Source organism: Ahaetulla prasina, chromosome 6 (assembly GCF_028640845.1).
Source record: "Ahaetulla prasina isolate Xishuangbanna chromosome 6, ASM2864084v1, whole genome shotgun sequence".
Lineage (NCBI taxonomy): Eukaryota > Metazoa > Chordata > Lepidosauria > Squamata > Colubridae > Ahaetulla > Ahaetulla prasina.
The window spans coordinates 32,961,370-32,987,994 of record NC_080544.1 but is presented as its reverse complement, the minus strand read 5'-3'; the positions used below and the strand labels follow the sequence as shown (position 1 = coordinate 32,987,994).

The 26,625-nt window shown below is 40.3% G+C and overlaps 1 protein-coding gene across 1 annotated transcript in view; it reads left to right on the top strand.

Annotated features, from left to right (window-relative positions):
• Positions 1-1,074: 1,074 nt before the first annotated feature.
• The window catches only part of HTR7 (5-hydroxytryptamine receptor 7), a 78,887-nt gene continuing 53,336 nt past the window's right edge, over positions 1,075-26,625 (top strand). The window contains exon 1 of the mRNA XM_058189269.1: positions 1,075-2,562. Coding sequence (XP_058045252.1) covers positions 1,913-2,562 — 650 coding nt within the window. The 5' untranslated portion in view covers positions 1,075-1,912. The remainder of the gene's footprint in view (positions 2,563-26,625) is intronic.

Genomic DNA, 26,625 nt, shown 5'->3' with positions numbered 1-26,625 from the left:
TAAGAAGCTTCTTCAACTCTGATAGGATAGTGAGGAATGGAAGGATTTATATTCTTCGCAGACAGCTGGTCATTTGCATCCTTTTAGAGGGTCCTTGAAGCACTTGGAGGTTTATCTGTGTCCTCAGGGTCACCTGAGTAGTGCTAATGGTTCCTGCAGTCTGCAATTTTTCTCTCTCTGGAAATCCATTCCTACTCCTACCCCATTCCAAGGGTGTTCATCCCAAATTGTATAGCTAAAATTGTATAGTTTCATTTCCCCTATTTTTTAAAATTTAGGACTCTCCATCTCCCATGGCAACCCCTCCCCCACCCTAATTTTATCTGGTAAGTGGAGCATGGGAAGGAGAGCTGGTTGAAACAGAACTGGGCAAAGCAGGAAATGTGCAACAGAACTCCATCTGGACTGTGTATTTTTCACGAATGAAGGTGAATGTGAATTTTTCTCCCACTACCCTAGTTTTTTTAAAAAAAACATGGGTCTAGCTATCTCCTGAAGTATCAAGGTAGGGGTGTTTAATTATTATTTTAACCTTGGTCTGTTTTCTCCTAAATCAGTGGTTTCCAACCTTGGCAATTTTAAGCCTGGAGGACTCCAACTCCCAGAATTCTTTGCTGGCTGGGGAATTCTGGGAGTTGGAATCCTCCAGCTTAAAATTGCCAAGGTTGGAGACCTTTGTCCTAAATGATCAACCTTTTCTTTTTTTTAAAAAAAAAAATTTCAACCAGACTGCTTTTTTCCATATACTTCTTTCGTTATAAACTTTCTTTAAACAAAAAAAGCCCAGCATCTCTGCACTGCAGTGGCAGCTCCAGGAATAAGGGGAGACCCGGAGGAAGGGACTGGAAATCCCCAGTAGATCCATCGCTATTTAAAGAAACATATCCCAGCGGCCGCATCGGAGGGGAACAGGATGGGCTGGGAGAAAGCGGCCAAAGACGGCCAAATCCCGCCCCGCCTAAACGTTACGAACCACGGAGGTCCTTTCCCCACCCGCAAGTGCGGCTGGATGGGAAGAGAAACGAAGCCAGAGGGAAGCCACAAATCGCCGGCTTGAACTCCCGCATTCAAACTGCGAGACCGCCCCGCTCTTCTGCCGCCTGTGACACCACCCGAAAGCCCAGCCGCGCGGGGCGCAGTTAAACCGATTCAAGGAAGCTAAAGAAAAACCGGTATAAATCATAGGAACACCGCCCCCACCCCCGGGTTCCCGTAGGAGGCTGCAGAAACCCGCCCGACTAGCGGAGAGCAGCGAAGAAAGGGCAGCTTTCCAGGTCTGTTTGCAAGCAACCTCTCTACGCGGTGCTCCAGACTTTTTGAAGCGCACGCTCGAGGCGCTCAGGAACAGAACCGTCTGGAGGGGAGACGCGCCTCGGAGTAGCCTCCATCCGTGAGCGTTGTTTTTTCCCCCCCCTCCCTCCCCACGGCCTGCGCCGACGGGCTCCCCGCCAGAAGCGCTCCTGCGCTCCGCAAACTTCCCGCTCTCTGGCAAGACTTGGGATTTTGGCCATCGCCGTCGAACTGAAGGCGAGCGAGCGCCGCGAGGTCCCTGCGCTAGGAAGCGAGCCCGGTCCTGGGGCCGAGCAGCTGGGCTGACGCTGAGCTCGCACTGCCCCCTGTGGAGGCGGATCTCTTCGCTCTGCGTCCGCCGCGCCGCCGCCCGCCGGAGGGAGCCCCGCAGACTATGCCAGAGCCCTCGGCGGCGGGGAAGTGGTGCTTGGCCTCTGCGCGCGGCTCCGGCTCCAGGTGAAGCGGCCGGAGCGAATCGCAGCTTTGGGCGGCCGGAGCAAGCGGCTGGCTGCGTGGGCGGGAGCAGCCCGGGCACGCCGGAGCGCTGGGAACCGCCGCCGCCGCGTGGAGACGCGGGCATGCGGGCTGGCGGCAGTGGGCTTCGTGGGTAGCCCTCCTCAATATGGTCTTCGTCTGCCACGGCGCCAGCAGCTGCCCCGTCTTGGCTAGCAGCAGCAGCAGCAGCACCCTGGACTCCTTGGCGCCGGAGCCTCCCCGGCCGTTGGGCGACACCGGCGGGGCGAGGATGATTTCTGGCTCGCTGAATCCGCCCCGTTTAGGGATAGGCGGGAAACTTCTTCAAGGGGTCACCGCCGGCCCCGGAGGGGGAGGCGAAGGCGTCGGCAGCGGCGTCGGAGGCGGCGTCGGCGGGAGCGGCACCACCGGCGGTCCCAGCGCGCTCAGCCCGGGCTTCGGCGACGCCGGCAACGACACGCAGTGCGGCGAGCAGATCCTGAACTACGGCAACGTGGAGAAAGTGGTGATCGGAGCCGCCCTGACGCTCATCACCTTGCTGACCATCGCGGGCAACTGCCTGGTGGTCATCTCGGTCTGCTTCGTCAAAAAGCTCCGCCAGCCCTCCAATTATCTCATCGTCTCGCTGGCTTTGGCCGACCTGTCGGTGGCCGTGGCCGTCATGCCCTTTGTCAGCGTGACCGACCTCATCGGCGGCGAGTGGATCTTCGGCAGCGTCTTCTGCAACGTCTTCATCGCCATGGACGTGATGTGCTGCACCGCCTCCATCATGACTCTCTGCGTGATCAGCATTGACAGGTGAGAAGAGGGCGCGCAAGCGAAACCCCCCGACGGCGGGGCGGCTCGGCCCGGCCGAGCCCGGGGCCACGTGGGAAGCCTGGCTTGAGGGAAGGGAGCGCCGTCTTAGCCGGCGCTCGAGCTTTGTTGAAGCGGGTTGAAACCGCATCGGGTTTTCCCGCGCTACTCCGGATGTCTCTCTTTTCTTTTTAGTATAATCCGCTTGAAGGTTTGGGTTTCTCGGTGGGAAAGAAAAAGATCAGGCGAAGGTCGGAGAAGTTGGGTTAAAAGGGGTAAAGGATCGAGTCCCGACCCTTGGTCGGGCTGAGTTCAATGCAAAGGATTGCCCATTTAGGATTCCTTAACTGGATTACCTATAATCATCCCAGTTTGTCTCACTCGATAATTATGGGTGTGTTTATTAACCATGCAATGCTAAGGTTTATTTTTAAAAATCCATACACAGATGTATACTGATTGTAAGTCAGCTGAGATAAATTATCTGGAATTGTAACAATAAGCCAAAACCTCCCCTTCCTTTATTGGAAGCCTGAGGCCACCTATAAAATAGGTTTGGAACCTCTTTTAGGCTGTGTGAAGTGTTCAGGGGTTATCCTAAGGAGCGAGTGAAAAGAGAATAATTGTTCTGAACTCACTATCGTGAAATGATACCCTGGTTTTGAACACCTGTAGACACAAAACAAGTTTGTTCAGAAAATGTCTGAGTTGATAGAAACAACTCAGGAAGGCTACTCTGTTTGATGAGCTTCAAATCTTTCTAGAGGTTCCACCCTAAGGAACCATTCTTGGTATTGCCATTCCCAGAAAACTAAAGGTATACTTAATATTAAGTTTTTCCTGCCATCAAATAGGGGTTTTGTTCGTCCCCTTCTGGATTTTGAGTTGGGTTTTTTTTGCCACTGAAAAAACAATTATGTTTCTTTATCTGCCTATCTTGGAGAACATGAACTATTGATGAGGTTGGAGACTTTATCTGCAAAAGGTGTGAAAAGTTCGCTTGGAAGTGTAAATTGTTTGACTGGAGTTGAGAATCGATTTTGTAAGGAATCCAGCAGGGGTCTCTTTTGAGTTGCTATAGAGTAGAATAAAAGAATAGACAACTACAGTAAACTGTAAAAGTCGGGCAAAAGAATGGATATTTGATGTGAAGAAAAGAGGATGCAGGGAAACCCTCCGTAATATCTCTGCTCCTTCAACATCCTAATTATCAACGACAACCTGAATTGTCTTTATTCCTTTAACCCAGTTATGGTTGTATATGTCACTCAGAGTCTACCAGATGACAAGATGAAATTGTTTGGCTAATTTTGGTTCAGTCTGTCCTATAGGCATAGCCATGGCCTGGTGTAAACTATTCATAAGTATCAAGTTGTATTGTTAGAAACAAGATATCTACCCAGGGATATGCAATATTGTAAAACTGAATCCTTCTTCTTGAGTTGATTGGTCCATCAGCTTGGATCTGCACAGAAATGGACACCTCCAAGTTCTGGATGATCAACAGGTTTTATTCTGCCTTATTATCCAGTAGAGTACAACTTACTACTTCTTTTGATGTTTCCTTATGCGTATACTGCACCAAAACATAAAACCCCATTAAAATAACATTAAAATCTTTTGAATGCTTTTGGCATCCAGGCTTATTCAGAAGTATTTTTTTTTTGATCTTGGAGATTCATGTCAATCGAGGGAAGGGTGTTGTTGTCGTAGTTTTGAGAACTATGTGAAATGAAATATGTCTTTCTTTTTTATGAATTATTTTATTGTCCCACAATATTGTAAAATAGGCTTGTAATTCTTGCAGAAACCCTGAGTTTTGATAGCATAGTAAAATAGGATGTCGTGTACTACATATCATTACAACGTATTACATATTATTAAATGTAATTTACAATTTGTAATGTGTGATTCGATATACCAGTCTTCCTTAACCTGTTATTTTCCAGGATTGGAAAAAGTCATTGTAGCTGAGAATTAAGTTAGCTGTATCCATTGTATCAGGCTAGGGAAAATTCCCAGCAGGATTGGGATAGGAGTGGGGAGCGATGCTTTATTATTTTTAACAAAGCTTTATAGCTTCTTGATCAAATCAAAAGCAAATTCAATCAAATTCTTTAAAAGGTTCTTTAAATTTTAATCTAAGTTTTGACAGTGAGGAAAAAAGTAGATTCCTAATACCTTAAAAAAAAATAAAGGTACAAATGCTTTCCTATGTCTGCACCAGAGGTTTTCTCCGGGTACGGTTAAAAAAAAAAAGTCAGGCATGGCCATGAGTCTGCACATTCCTTTTTTCCAATATTAAACTTCCCAACTGAAGTAGATTCAGCTAATTTATTGTTAAAGACAGAAGACTTTAAATTCCTCTTGTATTCCTTTAGAGCTTCTTGCAGTTTTTCTACTCTTGTGGAGGAATTCCCTACAATCTCTCTTTGCAATCTCTCTTTGCAAAGTTCTCTTTTACTTTGAAACTGAACACCTAGCTGGTAGGGCCATATCTACTGGGCATCCTGGGAAGGGAGACATATGGCTCCCTTTTGACTTCCAGTAGTTAGTGAAAGTTGTAGGTTATAAGCCAGCAATGTCCAGCTTTGGCTACTTTAAGTTTTGTGGATTTCATTCTCCATGCTGGCTGGGGAATTCAGGAAGTTGAAGTCCACAAGTCTTAAAACTTGCCAAGGTTGGATACCCCCTGTTATAAACCCTCAGACATGTTGCATAAAGCTCACAAAGTCAGTACAATTTATAGCCTGACCTTTACAGTCAGACTGCAGCAATTCAGAATCCCTCACAGTGGATGGAAGTATAGAATATCCCCCACAGGGCAGAACCTTATTATCTAGAAAGATTGCTCAAAGTGAGAGGCTTCACAGATGGAAGCTAAGCAGAGTCAGACTTGATTAGAAATTGGATGGGAGGCTGTCAAAGAATCCCAAGTGTATAGCATGGAAAGCTGAAAAATCATTCTGAGAGAGGGTAGTATACTTTGGTATGGTTACTGAGAAAATTCTATGGATGGGTTCATGAAATCATTAGGGGTTAAGCTCAGTTTGAAACAGACTTTATTAGTGGATCTAGAAAGAATGTTAATGAACAAAATGATTAAGTATTCTGAAATAGAGTTTTAATATTGTAACTAGCCTTTGTATATTTTGATTGCAATGGTGACCTTTCATAAAATCTTTTAATTAAATGGAAAAGAATTAAAGGCTTATATTAAAATGGGCATTTTCACTTAACTTTGAAGTTACTCCCATTTCTGTAAATAAGAAATGGTGAGTTTTCATTCTTAGATGATAATAGGGGTTGCTTTAAAAGGTCACTTTTGGTTTATAGATAGTCAGTTTTTCTTCTATTTCTCCATGGATGGAGAAAAAGCTCTTAGATCTCAGTTCCACAGCCTGGGCAAATTCTGTTCTGGGACATGAAGCCAGTCTTGGACATGTTTGCTGGCCTTGAAAAATGATGACCCAGGGTTTCTCTATGCAAAATAAAGACACTTTAGCACTCTAGAATCCAGGTCAGCAGAATTTTGGAGGGCAAGAAGGACGAGAATAAATAGGGAGTGAATCAGGCAGAGGTGAGCTAGGAGATTTGAAAGCACCTTACTGCAGAGGTAAGTTAATTTCTCATATTGCAGATGTTCCATAATAAATCAGGTTGTGATTACTTAACAAGGAGCAACTTCAGCAGGCATTAAAACACAGGCCTAGAAAAATTCAATCCAGCCAAGGAATGTGGCTCCTTCAAACTTGTCTATTTTCCCATAACAGTTATTTCTGTAATTCCTGATTCCTACACAAACCACTTACCGTATATACTCGAATATAAGCCGATCCGAGTATAAGCCGAGGTCCCCAATTTTACCCCAAAAACTGGGGTAAACTGGGGACTCGAGTATAAGCCGAGGGTGGGAAATGAGGCACCTACCGGTTGAAACCCTCCTCCCTCAGCTGAGAAGGCTGGCGGCTCCCCGCCCGCCTCTCACTGCACCGGCAGGGCTTCAGTCCGGTAAAATGTGAAAAAAGAAACCTCAGTATAAGCCGTATATACTCAGTATAAGCGAGGGCTTAAAAAAAAACTTGAGTATAAGCCGTATATACTCGAATATAAGCCGATCCAGTATAAGCAGGGGCGTTTTTCAACACAAAAATGTGCTGAAAAACTCGCTTCTTTCGATATATCTGATACATTGCTTCTCTTCTGTCTCCTGAAAATATTAAAAATAAGGTTGTATTATATTAAAGGCCCATCTGGTTCACTCTTCCAGGGATAGAGTCGCCAAGCCAATGTATGCTGAAACCTTTCAAGTAGGAGACAAGGCACAGAGTACTTTTCTTCTGTTATCTCACAGCTGCTGTGGATTTAAGATAAATTCTCTTTCAAGATGAGGTTCACTTTCCAAACCATCTGAATGGGTGACCTTTGTTGGCACCTGCTGGCAATCAGTTCCATTGTTGGATCAGGCAGAGAAATATTTATTTTTAGAATAGAATAGAATTCTTTATTGGCCAAGTGTGATTGGACCCACAAGGAATTTGTCTTTGGTTCATAGGCTCTCAGTGCACATAAAAGAAAAGATATATTCGTCAAGAATCATAAGGTACAACACTTAATGATAGTCACAGGGTGCAAATAAGCAAACAAATCATATTAGGAGACAGTCAATATAAATCGTAAAGATACCAGCAACAAGGTTACAATTATACAGTCATAAGTGGGAGGAGATGGGTGATAGGAACGATGAGAAGATTAATAGTACCGTTTCCTCCCAAATAAGACATTCTCTGATAATAAGCCCGATTTGGCTTTTGAGCGCATGGCAATAAGGCCACGCACTTATTTCAGGGTCTTATTTTTGGGGAAACATGTTAGTGCAGACTTAGTAAATAGTTTGACAGTGTTGAGGGAATTATTTGTTTATTGGTCCTAAATTTCCTGGGCATTGAGATTTATCGGGATCTCAAGTCCTTAATGCTGGGAAAGAAAGAGGATGAGGAAATGTATTTTTCCTTCATATTTTCCCACACTGAGATATCATGCATCCTATTGGTTTTTCTTTCCAAACCACATAGTCTCAAATGCTGTTTAATATTCATGTATATGCAAGTTGCTCTAGCCCCCAAATAATTTTAATTGCCTGTTCCAATGCCTTTTTGGGCTTTACAATATCTTTTGCAGTGCACCGATTAGAACTATACATAGCGTACCTTTCTAGGAACCCTCCCCACCTCCAAATTTTTAATCTTCAAAGAGTTCTGTACATTCAAATATAGTAGATCATTTTAATAGCAGCTTCATCAATACTGCCATATAGCCAAGTCAAGAAAATGGCAGATTTAAGATTGTTGTTCTTAACCTGCTGATTTGCTGAATGTCCTTTTAGAAATTTGCCCTGGAATTATGAGCACTTTTTAGCCACAAATTAACCACTTTCAATCTCAGTACCCCACAAAGACCACTTACCATAACCTTCCTAGCTTCTCATTCTCTTAATTTTATGTGCCTTAATATAGTCTCAGAATAATGAGCTTCACATTCTCTGCTGCTATCATGATTACAAATACTGAAACATGCCTACAATTGGAGAATTTTGAAGATGATCAAACTTCAATTTGATATTAGACCTCTCAGTGGCTTTTGATACCATCGACCATGGTATCCTGCTGCGCCGGTTGGAGGGGTTGGGAGTGGGAGGCACTGTTTATCGGTGGTTCTCCTCCTATCTCTCTGACCGGACGCAGATGGTGTTGACAGGGGGGCAGAGATCGACTCTGAGGTGCCTCATGTGTGGGGTGCCGCAAGGATCGATTCTCTCACCCCTCCTGTTCAACATCTATATGAAGCCGCTGGGTGAGATCATCAGTGGCTTTGGGGTGAGATACCAACTGTACGCTGATGACACTCAGCTGTACTTTTCCACCCCGGGCCACCCCAGCGAAGCTGTCGAAGTTCTGTCCTGGTGTTTGGAAGCCGTACGGGTCTGGATGGGGAGGAACAGGCTCAAACTTAATCCCTCCAAGACGGAGTGGCTATGGATGCCGGCACCTCGGTACAGTCAGCTGCAGATGCAGCTGTCTATCGGGGATGAGTCGTTGGCCCCAATGGAGAAGGTACGCAACTTGGGCGTGCTCCTGGATGGTCAGTTGTCCTTTGAAGATCATTTGACGACCGTCTCCAGGAGAGCTTTTTATCAGGTTCGCCTGATCCTCCAGTTGCGTCCCTTCTTGGACCGGGATGCCCTATGCACGGTCACTCATGCTCTCGTTACCTCTCGTCTGGACTACTGCAATGCTCTCTACATGGGGCTCCCCTTGAAGAGCACCTGGAGACTTCAGCTAGTCCAGAATGCGGCTGCGCGGGTTATTGAGGGAGCGGTTCGGAGCTCCCACGTAACACCTCTCCTGCGCAGACTGCACTGGCTACCTGTTGTTTTCCAGGTGCGCTTCAAGGTATTGGTTACCACCTTTAAAGCGCTCCACGGCTTAGGACCGGGCTACTTACGGGACCATCTACTGCCGGCCTCTATCTCCCAGCGTCCGGTGCGTTCCCACAGAGAGGGACTCCTCAGGGTGCCGTCAGCCAAACAATGTCGACTGGCGGCCCCCAGGGGGAGGGCCTTCTCTGTGGGGGTTCCTACCTGTGGAACGAGCTTCCCCTCGGGCTTCAACAGCTACCTGACCTTAGGATCTTTCGCCGCGAACTTAAAACCTATTTATTTCGTATGGCTGGACTGGCCTGATTTAATTTTAAATTTTAATGGGTTTTAAATGTATGGGGTGTAATGTTATTTTAAATTTTCTGGCAAATTTGAGTCAGTTTTTTAAGGGTTGTTTTAATTATGGTGTATGTTTCTGTTTGTATTTTATTTGCCTGTTCACCGCCCTGAGTCCTTCGGGAGAAGGGCGGTATACAAATTAAAACATCATTATTATTATTATTATTATTATTATTATTATTATTATTATTATTATTATTATTATTATTATTATTATTATTATTATTGTAATTTACAGCACTGTAAGTACAACAACAATCACCCTATTAGATGACCTGGACTGAGAGAGAATGACTGGCTCAAGTCACCAGGCTGGTGCCTAGAATTCTTGTTCAGCATCTTAACTACTACACAAGTAGTAGTTTTACTACACAAGATTGACCTGGACAGAATTTTTGTCAATTTAAATATTACCCTGTAGGACAATCCCTGTAAGACACTGGATTGTCCTACATCATTTCAGAATGTGAGATGTATGTTTGAGCAAATCTCATTCCAGGGGATCCATAAATATAAGAGCATGCTTCTTAGTTGACAGAGATTTTTCTAGTCTGTATTGGATTGGATCTGAAAAAAAAAATGCAGTGAAAGGAATAACCCATACTTTGTTTACAAAGTGAAAATTTGGGAGGAGGGAGTATTTTTCTTATCACAAAGGAGAGCATGGCACGTGTTTTATGCTGGGCTCTCAGATAATTCAGCAGAAAAAAGCTGGAACCCCGAGGAATATCATGTGTTGCTCAAATTAGAAAGCCTGTGAAGTATAATTGATGGCAAACATGATAGGGCTATCAGCAAAAGTAGTTGTTCTTGGAAGAATATCTGAAAACTACTGTCTTGATTTTTGTAGAAAGATGGGATTAGATTCTTAGATCCTGCCAATTTACCTCCAGATTGGAGGATAGACTGGTAGAGCAGGACTAATTTGGTGGGGGCTTTCTGGGGTTACTCAAACTATCTCATAGGAACTAACTTCCTTTTTAGAAATATTCCTGGACAATTATGTCATGCAATGTTTATTAGATTTATGCCATCCTACCTCTGTTTGTAAAGTCAAAAAGTATATGTAAAACTCCCACCTCTTTATTTTTTCCACAACAATCACCCTATTAGATGACCTGGACTGAGAGAGAGTGACTGGCCCAAAGTCACCAGCTGACTAAAATTCTTGTTCAGCATCTTAACCATTGCACAAAACTGGATTATTATTCAGAAATAGTTGATTATCTGAACCATAACCTTCAACATGTGATTGTTTTTCCTCCCCCCAACTTTGTCCAACATACAGACTATTCAGACGGCAAATCACGGAACTGATAATTGACTCCAGCTTTGCTCAGTGCAGAAATGCTAATTAAGATCTTCTTAAGAAAAGGATGTTCTACTTTTTTCGAATGTATCAAGCAATGTAGATCTCCTGCTTCCCTCAGAAATTGGTTTCACTGTTGAACAAATGTTAGGGTTTTTTTTTTTATTATTATTCATAGGATGTTCTTCCTGACCAAGGACAGTAGATACTGAGCCACACCTGTGTTTACGGAATAGCAATAGCAGTAGCTCTTAGACTTATATACCGCTTCACAGTGCTTTATAGACCTCTCTAAGCGGTTTACAGAGTCAGCCTATCACCCCCAACAATCTGGGTCCTCATTTTACCCATCTTGGAAGGATTGAAGGCTGAGTCAACCTTGAGCCTGGTGAAATTCGATCTGCCAAACTGCTGGCAGCCGGTGATCAGCAGAAATAGCCTGCAGTACTGCACTCTAACTTCTGCGCCACCGTGGCTCTTGTACATAGATATATACACAGAAACATCTGCAGATGTATGATAGAATAGATTTTTTTTTATTGGCCAAGTGTGATTGGACACACAAGGAATTTGTCTTGGTGCATATGCTCTCAGTGTACATAAAAGAAAAGATACCTTCATCAAGGTACAACTTTTACAACACATAATGATAGTCATAGGGTACAAATTTAACACTTAATGATACAACACTTAATGATAGTCATAGGCTACAAATAAGCAATCAGGAAACAATATCAGTATAAATCGTAAGGATACAAGCAGCAAAGTTACAGTCAGAAGTGGAAGGAGATGGGTGATGGGAATGATGAGAAGATTAATAGTAGGGCAGATTTAGTAAATAGTTTGACAGTGTTGAGGGAATTATTTGTTTAGCAGAGTGATGGCGTTCGGGGGAAAAATGTTCTTGTGTCTAGTTATTCTGGTGTGCAGTGCTCTATAGCATTGTTTTGAGGGAGATACACAAGCAATCAGAAAAAAATGCTGAATACTCTTATGCCTACTGCTGATGAAAGAGTTAGAAAGAATTAAGTCATGTCTCGCCTGATCTCTCCATGTTGTTGATCTTTCCAATCCAACAGAATGTTGAAAATAAATTATATAAAGAGGATTGGGTAACTTTCCAAAGACTGAACAGAATAGGGCCGAATTTAGTCCAGGGGGAGAAACTGTCAAATGAAAGATCAGGTTCAAAAGTAGGCCATATCCAGCTTGAAGCTGTGGATGGAAAAAAAATCCATAAATATTTTCCCGATACATTTTTGTGGCTTGGAATGTTGCCGACTTCTTCATTCTCAGTTCCCCTCCTGGTCAATAGATCTAGCAACGGACAAGTTTTAAGGAAGTTGGAAAAAAGAAGCCACATACTGCTCTTTTTCCTTTCTCGAAGAGTGTTCAAATCATCCTTGTCGATCACTTTGCTGATCTCTTTTGTTCTTTTTGTCTGAATTCTTTTTAAGTGTCATTATCTAGAACCAGACCTGGTACTCTGTCAGGGAGTTGTTTGGACAGCAAATGTCCAAATGAAGTCAGAGACATTGACACAAACTCATAGTTTTATATCAATAAATATAGTTTACATGTATGTTTACAGCGGACAAGATAGTCAGGAACATCGTGAGGTAAATCTAAACAGCACACAGACCACACAGAAAAAAGGCGGGAAAAAAGGAAACTCCCCCTTTACACCCACAGCAACCAATCACAGTGTAGATTTCCTCACGCAAGAGCCGGTGCTCTCCAACCAATCAACTACAACTGTGTGTTCTGGCCCATTGTACATTTTACTGTTCCAGCTACTAAATTTATTATTTTAACATACTCCAAGTGGGGACTGACCACTGTAGAATGGAATGGAGCCACTGCTTCTCATAATTTGGAAATTCTGGTTCTGTTGATGCATTTTAAAAATTAGGCTTGCCTTTTTTCAGCCATCTTATGCAGCTGATTCATTATGCAGTTGATTATTCATGTAGGAGGGTCCCAGTACTTTTCAGGCATTCACCTTAGCCATGAATTTCTTGTGTATGAATATATATTTTTTGCCTCTTACTTGAAAACATCGGTAAAGCACAGTTATCATCAAATTAGATGAACTTTTGGGAAAGGTTGACAGGAGGGAGCCATACCTAACCAGCCAACCATATATTTAGTTTCTTGCAATTATTCTTTCTAATTCAAGACTAAGCTACATCAAATAAAGATATTAATTCCACTAATTAGGTTTTTTAAAACTGTCTATGCTTGGATGGGTGAGGTGGGACTGAATTTGTTAAAAATGAAAAACCATCATGGAATTCATTCTAGTGTATAGAAAAAATCCCAAGGGCAGATGGATGCTCCCCCCTCAAAAGCTGCTTTCTTGAAAATTAGGAAAACGAAATACTCAGCTGTATGCAACACAAGAGTTTTAAACAGCTAGTTTCAATAGTTCCAATTTAGTTTCATTTTTGTATTTCAAACTAAGAGGTAAATAATGAAAAAAGGTAGCATATGTGAGAAATAGATTGCCCGGAATAAGTAAATACCAAGATATGATATGTGTGATGAAATTCTTAGTAAATTGCCACATAATTATACTGCTTAGAATTAGTTAAGGAATCCTAATATATGACTAGACATTTATTAGATTTGAGTGATGATTTCTGAACTGCAATACTGCTCTCCTCATAACAGAAATAGAAGCTGAAACTCCAGATCTTTCAAGATCTTTAAGAAGTCAGTTTGATCCAGTGGTTAAAACACCAGGCTAGAAAGCAAGGTGAGTTCAATTCCCGTCTTAGCCATGAAAGCCAACTGGCCAGTGACTCTCAGCCAAATCCATCTCACAGGGTGGTTGTTGTGGGGAAAATAAGAGGAAGAAGGAGCATTAGATATGTTCGCCGCCTTGAATTGTTTATAAAAATAACAAAAGGTGGGATATAAACAAACAAACACATGTAAAAAGCAAAAGGAGCTTTGATATGTTGGCAAGGTAGCTTTCCTTGGATTGGTGTTTAATCCCCTGAGTGTTGAGAGATTAGATGATGGCATGTTAGCATGGATTGGCACCATTTTTGTTTTTTGTTTTTAATGATTTATGTTTTAACTACAGGTAGTCCTTGATTTACGATCACAATCGAGCCCAAAATTTCTGTTGCTAAGTGAGACAGTTATTAAGTGAGATTTGTCCATTTTATGACCTTTCTTGCCACAGTTGTTAAGTGAATCGTTGTAGTTGTTAAATTAGTAACAGGGTCGTTAAGTGAATCTGGCTTCCCCATTGACTTTGCTTGTCAGAGTCACAAAAGGCGACCACATGACTCTGGGACACTGCAACTGTCATAAGTATGAGCCAAGTGTCTGAATTTTCATCACATGACTTTGGGGATGTTACAACAGTCATAGGTGTGAAAAGCGGTCGTAAGTCACTTCTTTCACTGCCGTTGTAACTTCGAATAGTCACTAAATGAACTGTTGTAAGTTGAGGACTATGTGTAGTTGATTTTATAGTTTTCAAAATGATTTTATATGCTTTTTAAAAATCTTCGTGTGGTACATACCCAGAATTGATTGAAAGATGGGCGGCAATATAAAAATGTTTTAAATAAATCAGTCAATCACTTTAAGCCCATCAGTATGGAGTTGTTTGAAATAAAATGAAACCCAAGCCAGTCTTTTGAAGTTTTTCATGTGTGAAAAAGAGATACTGGGTCTGCATTTCATTTCCAAGTACTGGAATTAGGGACAATTGAAGATAATGTATTAAAACATAGAATCTAAAAGGTTAACATGGGTCACACATCTCATTTGGTTTGAAGACTAGCACCACTGCAATTGTCAATTACAGCCGTTGCCAATTCTGCCTTTAAATCCACAGTCAGTAAAAAATAGCTTTTCTTTTGTTTGAAAGAAAATCCTATATCAAATATTATACTTCAATTCTCTATATGTTTCATTTAAGATTTTTTTTTTTTTAGAAAAGAAAGCCATCCATATTGTGACCCTTGAGAGCATTAGTTGTGTATATCTTTGGAGATTTGTGATTATAATCCCAATATTTAGGGTTGCAAACCTATTTCCTTGAATCTATATTCTTTAATGCATTACAAAGAATAAGTAAAGCTTAAAGTAAAAATAAAGTAAAATAATAATTTAAATATGTTTAATTTTAGGGCTTGTTAATTTTTATTTTACTTTTCATATTTTTAAATATTCAATTTAAGCAATTGCTGTAGGCCTCAGGGATTAAGATGTGTATTTTATTGATTGGGGATTACTACTCTTTTTCCTTGTTTTAGTATTTGATGGATTTGCTAATCAATTTCACAACCAGATTTCATGAATTGAGACTAGTCAATTTTTTAATCCTTTAGTCCATTTTACAGTGCAAATAGAAATAGACATTTAAAAGGAGACAAGTGACAAAGCAACGTTGCAATACAAATATCATAATGCACAGTCATTTTTGGGGTTCTTATGGCAAGCTGTAAATGTCCATGCTGAGTGTGTGTGTGTGTTTTTGTATCTCCATCCATCCAAGCATCCATCCATCCACCCACCCACCCATCCATCCATCTATATTTGGCTTTTTTTTCTTATGTAAATAGTGTGTCCTTTTCTATAGCAGGGATTCACAAGTGCTAAATATTGTATTTTGCACTACATTGGCACAGAACTGGCCAATTCAGGGCACAGATAGATTCCTGGGGGAAAGTAGCACAAGGAAGATAGGCTAGAACAGGGAAGTCAAAACTTGATTTCATTGAGGGCTGCATTGGGTCTCTGTTTGACCTTGGGGGGCCAGGGTTGGTGTGGCCAGGATGGGCGTGGCCAGCTTGACGTCTCTTGTATCAGGGGCGCCTGTGGAGGCCCAAGTGCTCTGCCAGTGAAAGAGGGCCACATGCAGCCCTCCCAATTTCCGTTTCACTGGCAGAGGCACCGCAAGCCAGTACTTTCCTGTTTCCAGGATGGCCCTGTGGGCCAGATCTAAGCACTCCACTGGACAGATCTGGCTTCTGGGCCTTGAGTTAGACAGCCCTAGGCTAGAATATGGGCTGACTAATCCACACATATGAGGCATGTTATTTCTAAAGATTCTTTGAAAATGATCTTCCAGTTAAATGTTTGATTTGAGTGAGGCTTACTTTTATAGCAGATATGCAAAGGATTACCAACGTGGTGTATTAATAGTGTAACCCTATTGCCTTCTCAGAAATACATCTGCAGGTGAACTGATATCTCCAGCGCTAAATCCTTACTGAATCTAGAACACTAGCCAAAATATAGATATATCAAGAAGAACACTCTAGAGACAATACAAACCGTGTTTCTATTGTTGTTATTTGCTGCATCACAGGGTACCCCAACACTGGAGCTGGTTTGAGTCTGGCATGCACAGATCTAAACACAGGACATGGAGACTATTGAGATCAGATTTTTTGCTTACGGAGTTGTTCCTGCTACACTGAGCTGATAATTACCTTTCACTCTGAACAAAGGCAGTAGAGCAAAAATTAAAAACAGCTGGAGTGCCTCTAAATTCCTTACAAACCTCGGACGATGCTCAGACGAAAAAGCTGGTTGAATAGCACTGAGTTATTCCAAACTCAATTCCCTCTTTTGAGCCCTAGCAGCACCCCAGGCTAGTATTTTCTTCTAGCTTGAGGAAGGATCTTTTTGGGGCTAGGAACAATTTCCTCCCATCTACATTATTATTTGTCACCTATGCCAACTTTCCTCTTTCAGCACTTTTATCTTAGCGATTCCAGGAAAATCAATCAATCTAACAAGTTCTGTTCTGTTGCAACTTTTATAAGGATCTTCGAAAAGACATCAGCTCTTCCCCTTGTATTAAATGCCCCCGACGATTTTTATATCCTCTTTTTACTTTCAGCTGAAATTATGAAGCCCACTATAGAATAGCCAAATTTATTGTGGCAGCAGCGGAGGCAAACAAACAAAACAACAAACAAAATCTTACCATTTTTTTTTAACGGCTTGATTTTATTTGACTGTTTTTATCTCTTGATTGTAAATGAAGAATAAGAAATAAGCTTCACTGAGGTCAATATAATTGCAGTTAGATAAATGAGTATTAAACAAATTTGCTCAGGAGAGACAAAATATGCACATTCTTTGTTTTTTAGATCAACATGGAATGCTTGCTATTTGCACGCTTACAACTACAATTATTAAAAAGTGTTTGATTTAAAATCTGATGCCCAGTTCTTCATCAAACATTTCAAAACAGCAAATCTGATTGAACATGCAGTTCTCTGCCTGCCTACACAGAAGCCAACTTCCTGAGGTCAGTGGAATTTACTCCAAGGATTTGGCCATAAGCAATTTAATTTAAATACAGTAGATGAATTTAAAATGCCTAGATTGCCTTTTATAGATTTCTGATTGTGTGCTGTGAAACCAAAAACAGTTTTGCATAAGCAATTCAAGGTGCTGGTCATCACCTATAAAGCCTCACATGGCATTGGGCCAAGCTTAATTAATGGACTGCTGATCTTCCATGCTTTCTGTGCCAGCAGAATAGGTATGTGTAGAGAGAAAGGAAGATGACCTTGATGGGGCTGTGCAAAAAGGATTGAAGCATTTTTAAAGTCCAGAATGTGCAGATACTATTCAGAAGAAGCTCAGACAGAAACCTCCTTCATTCACTGAATGATAAGGAGCGGGGAGGAGGTTCAGCAGAATCAAACTTGCAAAGATTCTGCTTTTAGAATCATTTACAATAAAAGCCATTTTAACCTTTCGGTGGACTTGATTTTCTACTTGGTTCTACCTAGAGGAGCTGACAATACACTCTGGGTCCCTTTGATTAAACAGTACCATCTATCAGGAAGCAGACTTCTATCTCCATGCCTTGGTCTCTGGAATCCCCTTGAAATCTATGTGGCTCCCATCTTGTTGGTGCTCCACAAGCCTTTGAAGACCTGGTTATTCTCCCAAACTGAGTTAGGATCAGAGGTGGGTTTCAGCAGGTTCTGACTAGTTCTAGAGAACTGGTAGCGGAAATTCTGAGTAGTTTGGAGAACCGGTAGTAAAAAGTCTGACTGGCCCCACCCCCATCTGTTCTCTGCCTCCTGAGTCCCAGCTGATCGGGAGAAAATAGGGATTTTGCAGTAACCTCCCCCTGGAGTGGGGTAGGAATGGAAATTTTACAGTCTCCTTCCCCTGGCATGCCCACCATGCCACGCCCACCAATCCATGCCATGCCCACCAAGCCACACCCTCAGAACCGGTAGTAAAATTTTTTGAAACCCACCACTGGCTAGGAGGGATGGAGTCCCTAGTTGAATGTGTTTTTGTCTTCCTTTTTATGCAGAGTGCCTGTATCCCATCATGTTTTGTATTTTTAATTGTCTATTATATTGTGAGCCACCCAGGTACATTTTGGTTGGTGCTTAAGTAAAATAAATTATAGTGAGTAGAAGTTATAGCAGTTATTCATTGAAGATTCTTGTCTGAGAAGAGATAAATATGTTCTTTCTTCTTTCCATGGAACTAGATCATTTCTTGTACAAATCTAATTCTCTCTTCCTATGTAATACAAGTTACTTGCATTACAAATACAAGAACAAGATATTTACATTATTCAGGAGTATTATAAGAAAGAGGCATATTTATTTATTTATTTATTTATTTATTTATTTATTTATTTATTTATTTATTTATTTATTTATTTATTTATTTATTTATTATTTTGATTTCTATACCGCCCTTCTCCCAAAGGACTCAGGGCGGTTTATAGCCAGATAAAACAACAAGCATAGGCGTCTTATTCCTTGTTATGTCTCATGGTATATCCAGTATATTCAGAAACACATTTAACACATTTAATAAGCTAAACATTGACTGTAATGTACTTCTGGAGCATTTAGTTTGTTTGAACTTGCTTTTAGGTAAACATGTATAAAATTAGTATATAATATATACAACCACAGAGAGATAAAATTACATAGTTATGGGTTCTTACTTTTCAAATTTTAGCTGTTCAGTTTTAAAATAAATATGTTACTGCTTATTTTATGCTGAATAATATGAAGGCGGGCTAACATATCTGGACAGCAGAAATGATTATTTACCTGTCTATCATCTTTAGATGTAAGGCTGAATTTGATTGCCACATGCATTATCTCATGGATCAGTAGGATTGATTCAACTGCTAGGTGGCACCAAAGAGTTTGTTGTATTTCTTAGCTTCCATCTAATTGTCATCTTCTGCTTTGCAGTTCAAATCCAGACATCCTTACAATAGTTTTGAGTATCATTAGTATCATTTAAGTGAATAACCAGACTCTAGCACTTGTTAGAACAAAAAAAAAACCCACCATCATATGCTTAGATCATTTAAACTTTGTGTGAGTACTTCATCTGCCAGACAGCAAGATACAACTTCAAGTAAGGCAGATGTAGGGTGATGAAGAACTTATGATGATAGTAATAAAAACTGACTATGAGCCATCAAGTTGTTTTAAACTCTAGTGACCATATAGAAAGATTTTCTTCATGACAATCTATCCCTAATTTGATCTTTTGAGTTTTCCAATGGTGCACCCCACCATCCATCTTGCTGCTGGCCATCCCTTTTTTCTTTTCTTCAACCCTTTCCAACATTAGAGCATTTTCTAGAAAGTAGATCTTCACATAAAATGACAGAAGTGGGATAATTTGAACTGATCATTTGTGCCTCGAGAGAATTTTGGCTGATGTGTTTAGTGATCCATTGGTTTGTTTTCTTGAGGGTCTATGGTATTCTTCTTTAACACAAAAGTTCAAAGGTGTCAATATTATTCATACCCTGCTTCTTCAAACTCCAGTTTTTGCTTTCATAGAGTGTTGCAGAGAACACAGCATTTTACTTAAATCTATTTTTGTTTGAAACTAGCTTAAAGTACAAAATACAGAACTCCCCTCCCCCCCCAAAAAAAAGAACTCAAAAGAAAAAAAAGGACAAAAGCCACAAAACAATCAAAACATTTAAAAAAGAAAAAAACTCCAACACATAATATCACCTCTGGCTGAATACTGAATAATAGATGACTCTGTTAGTTCCCATATATTACAAAGTTGCTCTCTCAAAATCTTTTAACTACTGAATCTATTTGCAAATTGTTGACCTATCTTCTGCAAGGTTTTTTTGTGACAAAGTAGTTAACAGGAAGAATAATAATACTAAAACAGAATTAAAATTTCAAAACTCTCCGTTAAGAAACTGTTATTGTAATCCCCTAGTAGAACGTTTACCACGGCGTCATATCTATCCTTTTTGTTGTTGTTAGTTGTAAAGTTGTGTCCGATCCATTGTGACCCCATGGACAACATTCCTCCAGGCCTTCCTATCCTCTACCATCCTCTGGAGTCCATTTAAGCTCATGCCTACTGCTTCAGTGACTCTATCCAGCCACCTCATTCTCTGTCGTCCCGTTCTTTTTTGCCCGCAATCTTTCCCAGCATTAGGCTCTTCTCCAGTGGGTCCTTCCTTCTCATTGGCCAAAGTATTTCAGTTTCATCTTCAGGATCTGATATCTATCCTCAGTTATCCCAAAAGTTATAAATAGTTCGTCCTGGGTCAAATGTCCATGTTTGTTTCTTAGTATCATCTCTTATCAATTGTTGTTTAATCAAATATAATAGATTCATTTTCCAGAATAAATTGATCAAAGTTCAAATAGAAATAGTTACCAGTTAACTGTAATAAATCCATCCAGTCTCCCTAATTCTTTATAGAAAAGAGGAATTTGTCATTTCCCTTTTTAGTCAAAGTGCTGATAATGTAGGAATAGGTAAAGGTTCCCCTCGCACATATGTGTTAATTGTTCCCGACTCTAGGGGATGGTGCTCATCTCTGTTTTAAAGCCGAAGAGCCAGCGCTGTCCGAAGACGTCTCCATGGTCATGTGGCCGGCATGACTAAATGCCAAAGGCTCATGGAACGCTGTTACCTTTCCCCCAAAGGTGGTTCCTATTTTTCTACTTGCATTTTTTACGTGCTTTCGAACTGCTAGGTTGGCAGAAGCTGGGACAAGTAACGGGAGCTCATCCCGTTACGCGGCTCTAGGGATTCGAACCGCTGAACTGCTGACCTTTCGATCGACAAGCTCAGCATCTTAGCCACTGAGCCACCACGTCCCTATACACAGAACAGCCGATGACGTACCCGCTGTTACTCCTCCAGCCGTGGGAGTATCTCTTTGATTTGGAACTAGGTCAGAGTCCTTTCGTATATCTTCATCCAGAGTTTCTTTTTCAAAATCAGTATCACTTCATCAAGTTTTTTAAAGGGAAAAGGTACATATTTCCACATCCTCCTTTCTTAGGTTTCAGACATTGTTCAGTCATTTTAATCCATGAAACTTAACGGGGGAACAAAGAACAAAGAAGAGATGTTTTCTTCTATTATATCAATCCAAAGTTATAGGGGGAAAAAAATCAATAGAAATAAAGTCCAAATATTTTGCAAATTCAAAAAGTACAGAAATTAAGTGGTAAGAATCTAGAAAAGCTCTTCACCCTCCACACCAGCTGTGCTTCCATGCGGAAAAGGCAGAGGTTACCCAGAACAACATATATCAAAAAGAAAAAAAAAAGTGGGGGGGAAGGTAATTAAAAATCTAGCAAGGGGTTGAAATAAATCAGCATTCAGCCATTAGTCAACTTTTAAAGCCAGAAGTAAAATGAAACAATACATTCAAAAGTAAAAGATAAAATTCAGGTGTGCTTAACATAACAAAACTTTGGACAGGAGGATTTATATGCCCAGTAACTGCGATATTTGGCTTTGAAACGGAGATGAGCACTGCCCCCTAGAGAGTCGGGAACATATGTTCGAGGGGAACCTTTACCTTATGGTCCATTTCTCTTTGCTTTCTTTTACCTTCTTTCCCTTCCCAAGGTAACAGAATGCAAATACTTCACTGTCCAATTTTAGATAAAAGTTGAAACAACAATAAAAAAAACTCAGTTATGAAATGGAAATTCCCAACTGGAAAGGAGAAATTAAATTATTTTCCTTAACCAGAGAGAGAGAGGGAGGAGTGGGGAGATTGGTTGTACTTTTCAGCAATATATAATAATATTTGTCCATAGCATGTGTTTGGCACAAAAAAGCAGAAATCCAGCTGTTGCCATAAAACTTACACGACACTGACTACTTGGTATTAATGCAGATTTTTATAGGTGATACTCTTGCGCCATTGATGATGAAGTTGTTGAAGTTGATGGGGCCACTTTCTATATAACAGTGAACAAGATCAAGCCACTTTTAGAGCCAAGACTTCATTGTCTGCAAAGCCATGTCATGTTTTTCCACTTCAAAGGCCTAGAATGCTCATGCAGCGATACAATTTGCAACCCATAAAATATTAGGAAGCATTTATGAGAGAGAGAAAGGAAAAATGGCTTGGAATATATTTGCATAATACACACTTGTAGTTTATTGAAGAAGAGTTTCAGACCATTTAGCAAATAAAAAGCTAATCCAAGGGGGGCCTGAAGGTGGCTGAAGTAAAAGGCAGACATGCAACGTGGCCATATATTTTATTAAAGCAATGATAGGGCTCTTTTTTGCTGTCTTTCTAGAGGCATACAAGTCATGTATCAATTGCAAGAGGCCTACAATTTGTCTTCTCCATCTCTGGGGTCTAATTGTCTCAGTTCAGACCTCTGAATAGATCTATGGCTGCTTGCTTAGATCCTTTGTGTATTTGGTTTATCATTTAGATGAGGAATATAACATTCCAGTATTTTGAATTCTATCACCTGGTGCCTACCAAAATTTTGAAAAGAAGCCCATTCTTTCATAAAATAGCTCACTTCCAGAGCCTGGGGAATGGTTTTAACCCTGGTACAGTTTGCCCTCCAGGTAGCTGGAGTGGAAGCATTAATCATAATACAGCTATTTAGATTATTTATTTATAGGCTAGCAGCGATATTCTTAAAGTGCTTCCTTCTTGTCTCAGGGCTAATTTATACACAGCTGAAATGTATCTGGCATGCTTGCTGTTGCTTGGAGATTTTCACTGCTTTCCAGAGGACCCATTTAATGTTTTCAGAGCACGTCAGCAGATACGGTTACTTTGTTTTGTAGTTTGGCAGCTTTTCTTTAAAGTTTCTTCAAAAGTAAAGGAAACTTTTACAAGTTAAAAAAAACGAGAAGGGCAGGTGGTTTGTTGGGCATTAAGGGTGGTGAATGCCAAGAGGTTTACCAGAGGTCCCCAGATGTTCCAGGATGTAGGAGAGAATTTTAAGTGTTGATAAAAAGGTAAAGGTAAAGGTTCCCCTCGCACATATGTGCTAGTTGTGCCCGACTCTAGGGGGCGATGCTCATCTCCATTTCAAAGCTAAAGAGCCAGCTCTGTCCGAAGACATCTCCGTGGTCATGTGGCCAGCATGACTAAACGCTAAAGGCTCACGGAACGCTGTTACCTTCCCACCAAAGATGGTCCTTATTTTTCTACTTGCGTTTTTTATGGTGCTTTTGAACTGCTAGGTTGATAGAAGTTGGGACAAGTAACAGGAGCTCACCCCGTTATGTGGCACTAGGGATTCGAACCACTGAACTGCCAACCTTTCGATTAATGAGCTCAGTGTCTTAGCCATTGAGCCACCGCGTCACCCCTAAAGTGTTGATGCATCCTCTTAAAAGCATATTGGTTGGCTTCATATAATCTAGTTGTATGTCGCAGTTGACAATACATATTACGCTTTAAATACAATTTTATAACCAGTTAAAGACGAGTTAAAGTGTCAGATTGGAACCAGGGTAATCTTATTTCATCCATTCTTAGTCATGGGAATTCCTCGAGTTACTAAACCACCCACTTTTTCTCAGCCCAATTTCTTTGCAGGTGATAAAAAAAAATAAGGATTTTGTTATGAAACATAGTAACAAAACATTTGTAATGGAAGAGATCTGCCGATTTTGCCTTTCTTCCATTACAAATGTTTTGTGCATAAGAGCACAAATGTGCCTACTGTTCCTGTCCTATTGTTTCCTTTCGTTATATCCAATTAATATAGTTATTACATACTCATATATATGCTTATATATTGTATAATTATTTCATGCTTATGCTTATATATACTCTGTGACAAAATAAATAAATAAATAAATAAATAAATAAATAAATAAATAAAGGATTTATAATCTGTTAGCTAACTTAACTTCACTAGGGTGGAGAGCGATTATATTACTATTTACACAAAAATAGCCCTGCTAATATGTTTTGGACTTTTTAAACAAGGAATGGACATTTCTTCTCCAACTAGGTTCACATCTTTAGTAGGCAAAAAGAGCTGATTCAATTACTTTTTGTCCTTCTCCTTGCCCTATTTACAAGTGAAATATAATATACAGAGTAGATATCTACTTCGTCCTGCTGGATAATAACCTAGGAATCTTCTCTTCCACTCGTGCAAATGAGGCTACTGTTCATGAAACAAAGTAGCTTCAACTTCTGCTTTGATGGAAGTTCTCACCTGGATTTATGGGTTGGGAGTCTTCTTCTACAGTCTTTACTCATGCAGTGAAATACAGGTAGTCCTTGACTTACAACAGTTCATTTAGTGACCATTCAAAGTTACAACAGCACTGGAAAAAGTGACTTACGACAGTTTTTCACACTTCCGACCCTTGCAGCATCCCATGATCAACACATGATCAAAATTCAGACACTTGGTAACTGACTCATATTTATCATGGCTGCTGTGTCCTCGGGTCATGTATTCACCTTTTGTGACCTTCTGACAAGCAAAGTCGATGGGAAAGCCAGATTCACTTAACAACCATGCTACTACCTTAACATCTGCAGTGATTCACTTAACGACTGTGGCAAGAAAGATGGTAAAACGGGGCAAAATTAACTTAACAGCTCTCTCACTTAGCAAGAGAAATTTTGGGCTCAATTGTGGTCATAAATCAAGGACTACATGTAGATAGCAGGGGCTTCTTCTTCTTCTTCTCTTCTGCATTATAGATGATCAATTCCCTACCCATGGAAGGCAAGATGATTCCCTTCCATATTCCATCTGTTTTTTTAAACTGTTTTTATATGCTGTTTTTGGACGGTGCATTGTTTTATCATGCATATGGTGGAGAATGGCAGAACGAAAATGTAGAAAATAAATAAAAAAGCACATTATTGCTACAATCCAGTGTTTGAATTTTCAGTCATCCCTGTACGTGGAGGTGTCTGATCTTTAAAGGATTGTTTCTAGTCCAAGTTTGGTTTTTCTCTAAAATAAAAAATACAATATTTGAAGTTGTCCTTCAGTTAGACAGTTAGCACTTGGACTACCAACTGAGCAGTTCTGCCAGGTTACCTAATCTTATTCTTCTTGAGTTCCAGATGTGTTACAAGACATGCATTGGCTTCTAAATGATTGTAATTATTTCTAGATGGACCATCAGTGTGTGGAAGGTTTATGCAAATCAGTATCCTTTTTTGGGGGAAAAATTGTTTTGGGTGATAGATTTCTTTTTCAGCCACAGACGTCTATCCAGCCCAATGGATTGCTAATGGTCTGTTGCTGTGTTTGAGGAACTTTGGTTGGGCTGGAGAATGTTTACCTGAGGGGGTTTGGTGAGTTCTGAACTTGTATTTTTGCTCCTGCTTACTCAGAGAAATGAGAGAAATAGCAGGAGGTAATCTGTGTGCTTTGGTGCCTGCATAAACTGGTACCTTTAAAAGGAAGAAGCTATCAGACTCTGGATTATGCAAATTACTCATCATAGCCTGTGCTCAGTTACCTGGGAATAATTCTAACTAATCTTCATTTGACTTAATTCTGAGCAAATATACACAGGACTGCTGCCTAAAGCTTTGGAAATGGTTTTAATGTAGGTGCATTAATAAAACATAGGCATCATTTATATTGAGGTTTTTTTTTTTGTATATACATCTGTTCATTGTTTACAGCAAGTCGCCTTAGGAAATGGTTGTTTTTTGAAAAAAAGGGTGATGTAAAGAATTTATACAGAGCTATAAGTTTAAAATGTGTATCTCTGAGTATGTACAGCAGCAGAAGGTACTATATGCCTAGCTTTATATTAATATATGCAGTACACAGATAAAATCTGTGGCTGAATTCAGGGTACATTTAGTTTAATACAGTTATGTTAAATATGATTAATGGTATTACCACAGCACTCATGTGTGAAATTGAAAATGGACCCAGTGCCTTTATGCATTTTTATATGTGATTTGGCTATTTGTTTTAAATGCCTAGCTCATTTGAAATTGAGATTGAAGCCCTATTTAAATGTTTGGCAAATGTGATTTTTTAAAACATGAAACCACCTATATTAATGGGGAACATCTGCATGGAATCTATCAATCCCAAAAATGCTTACAGGTTTTTTTGAAGACTTTCTCCATCAGCTCAGGACAAAAGAAATGAAATGCAACCCATTCTCCATGGCTCTGTTCATGGAGATTTGCTAAATGCTTAAATAATAACACTGTTTAAATAAGAGAGTTGTGTTTCTGCCCCAAAAAGTGGGAATACATCTAGATCAGGTCTTTCTTGTGTTGTTTGATTTTATTTAAAAATTAACTAATACCAGATAGATAAAATTAAGATTTTAGTTAGGACAGGGCAGTGGTGGGATTCAGCCAGTTCACACCACTTCGGGAGAACCGGTTGTTAACTTTCTGAGCAGTTTGGCAAACTGGTTGTTTGAAGAAATCATTAGGGCAGAGAACCTGTTGTTAAATTACTTGAATCCCACCACTGGGACAGGGTATACTGTAGAGAAATCTAACTCTCATCTTAGCAATGCAAGAGTTGTATCAGGTAATTGCAATATTTGTAAGGAAAAGTTAGAAGAGGAACTCAGAAGGTTTCATCCAGGAAGATGAATAAATAATGGATAAAGTTCATTAAAGAAGTAAGAAAAACCTTCAGGGAAACCATAGTGAATGGAAGCACATGATGAAGACTGAACAAAACCAACAGCTGGTGAACATATCATAAAAGATATGTGTGCT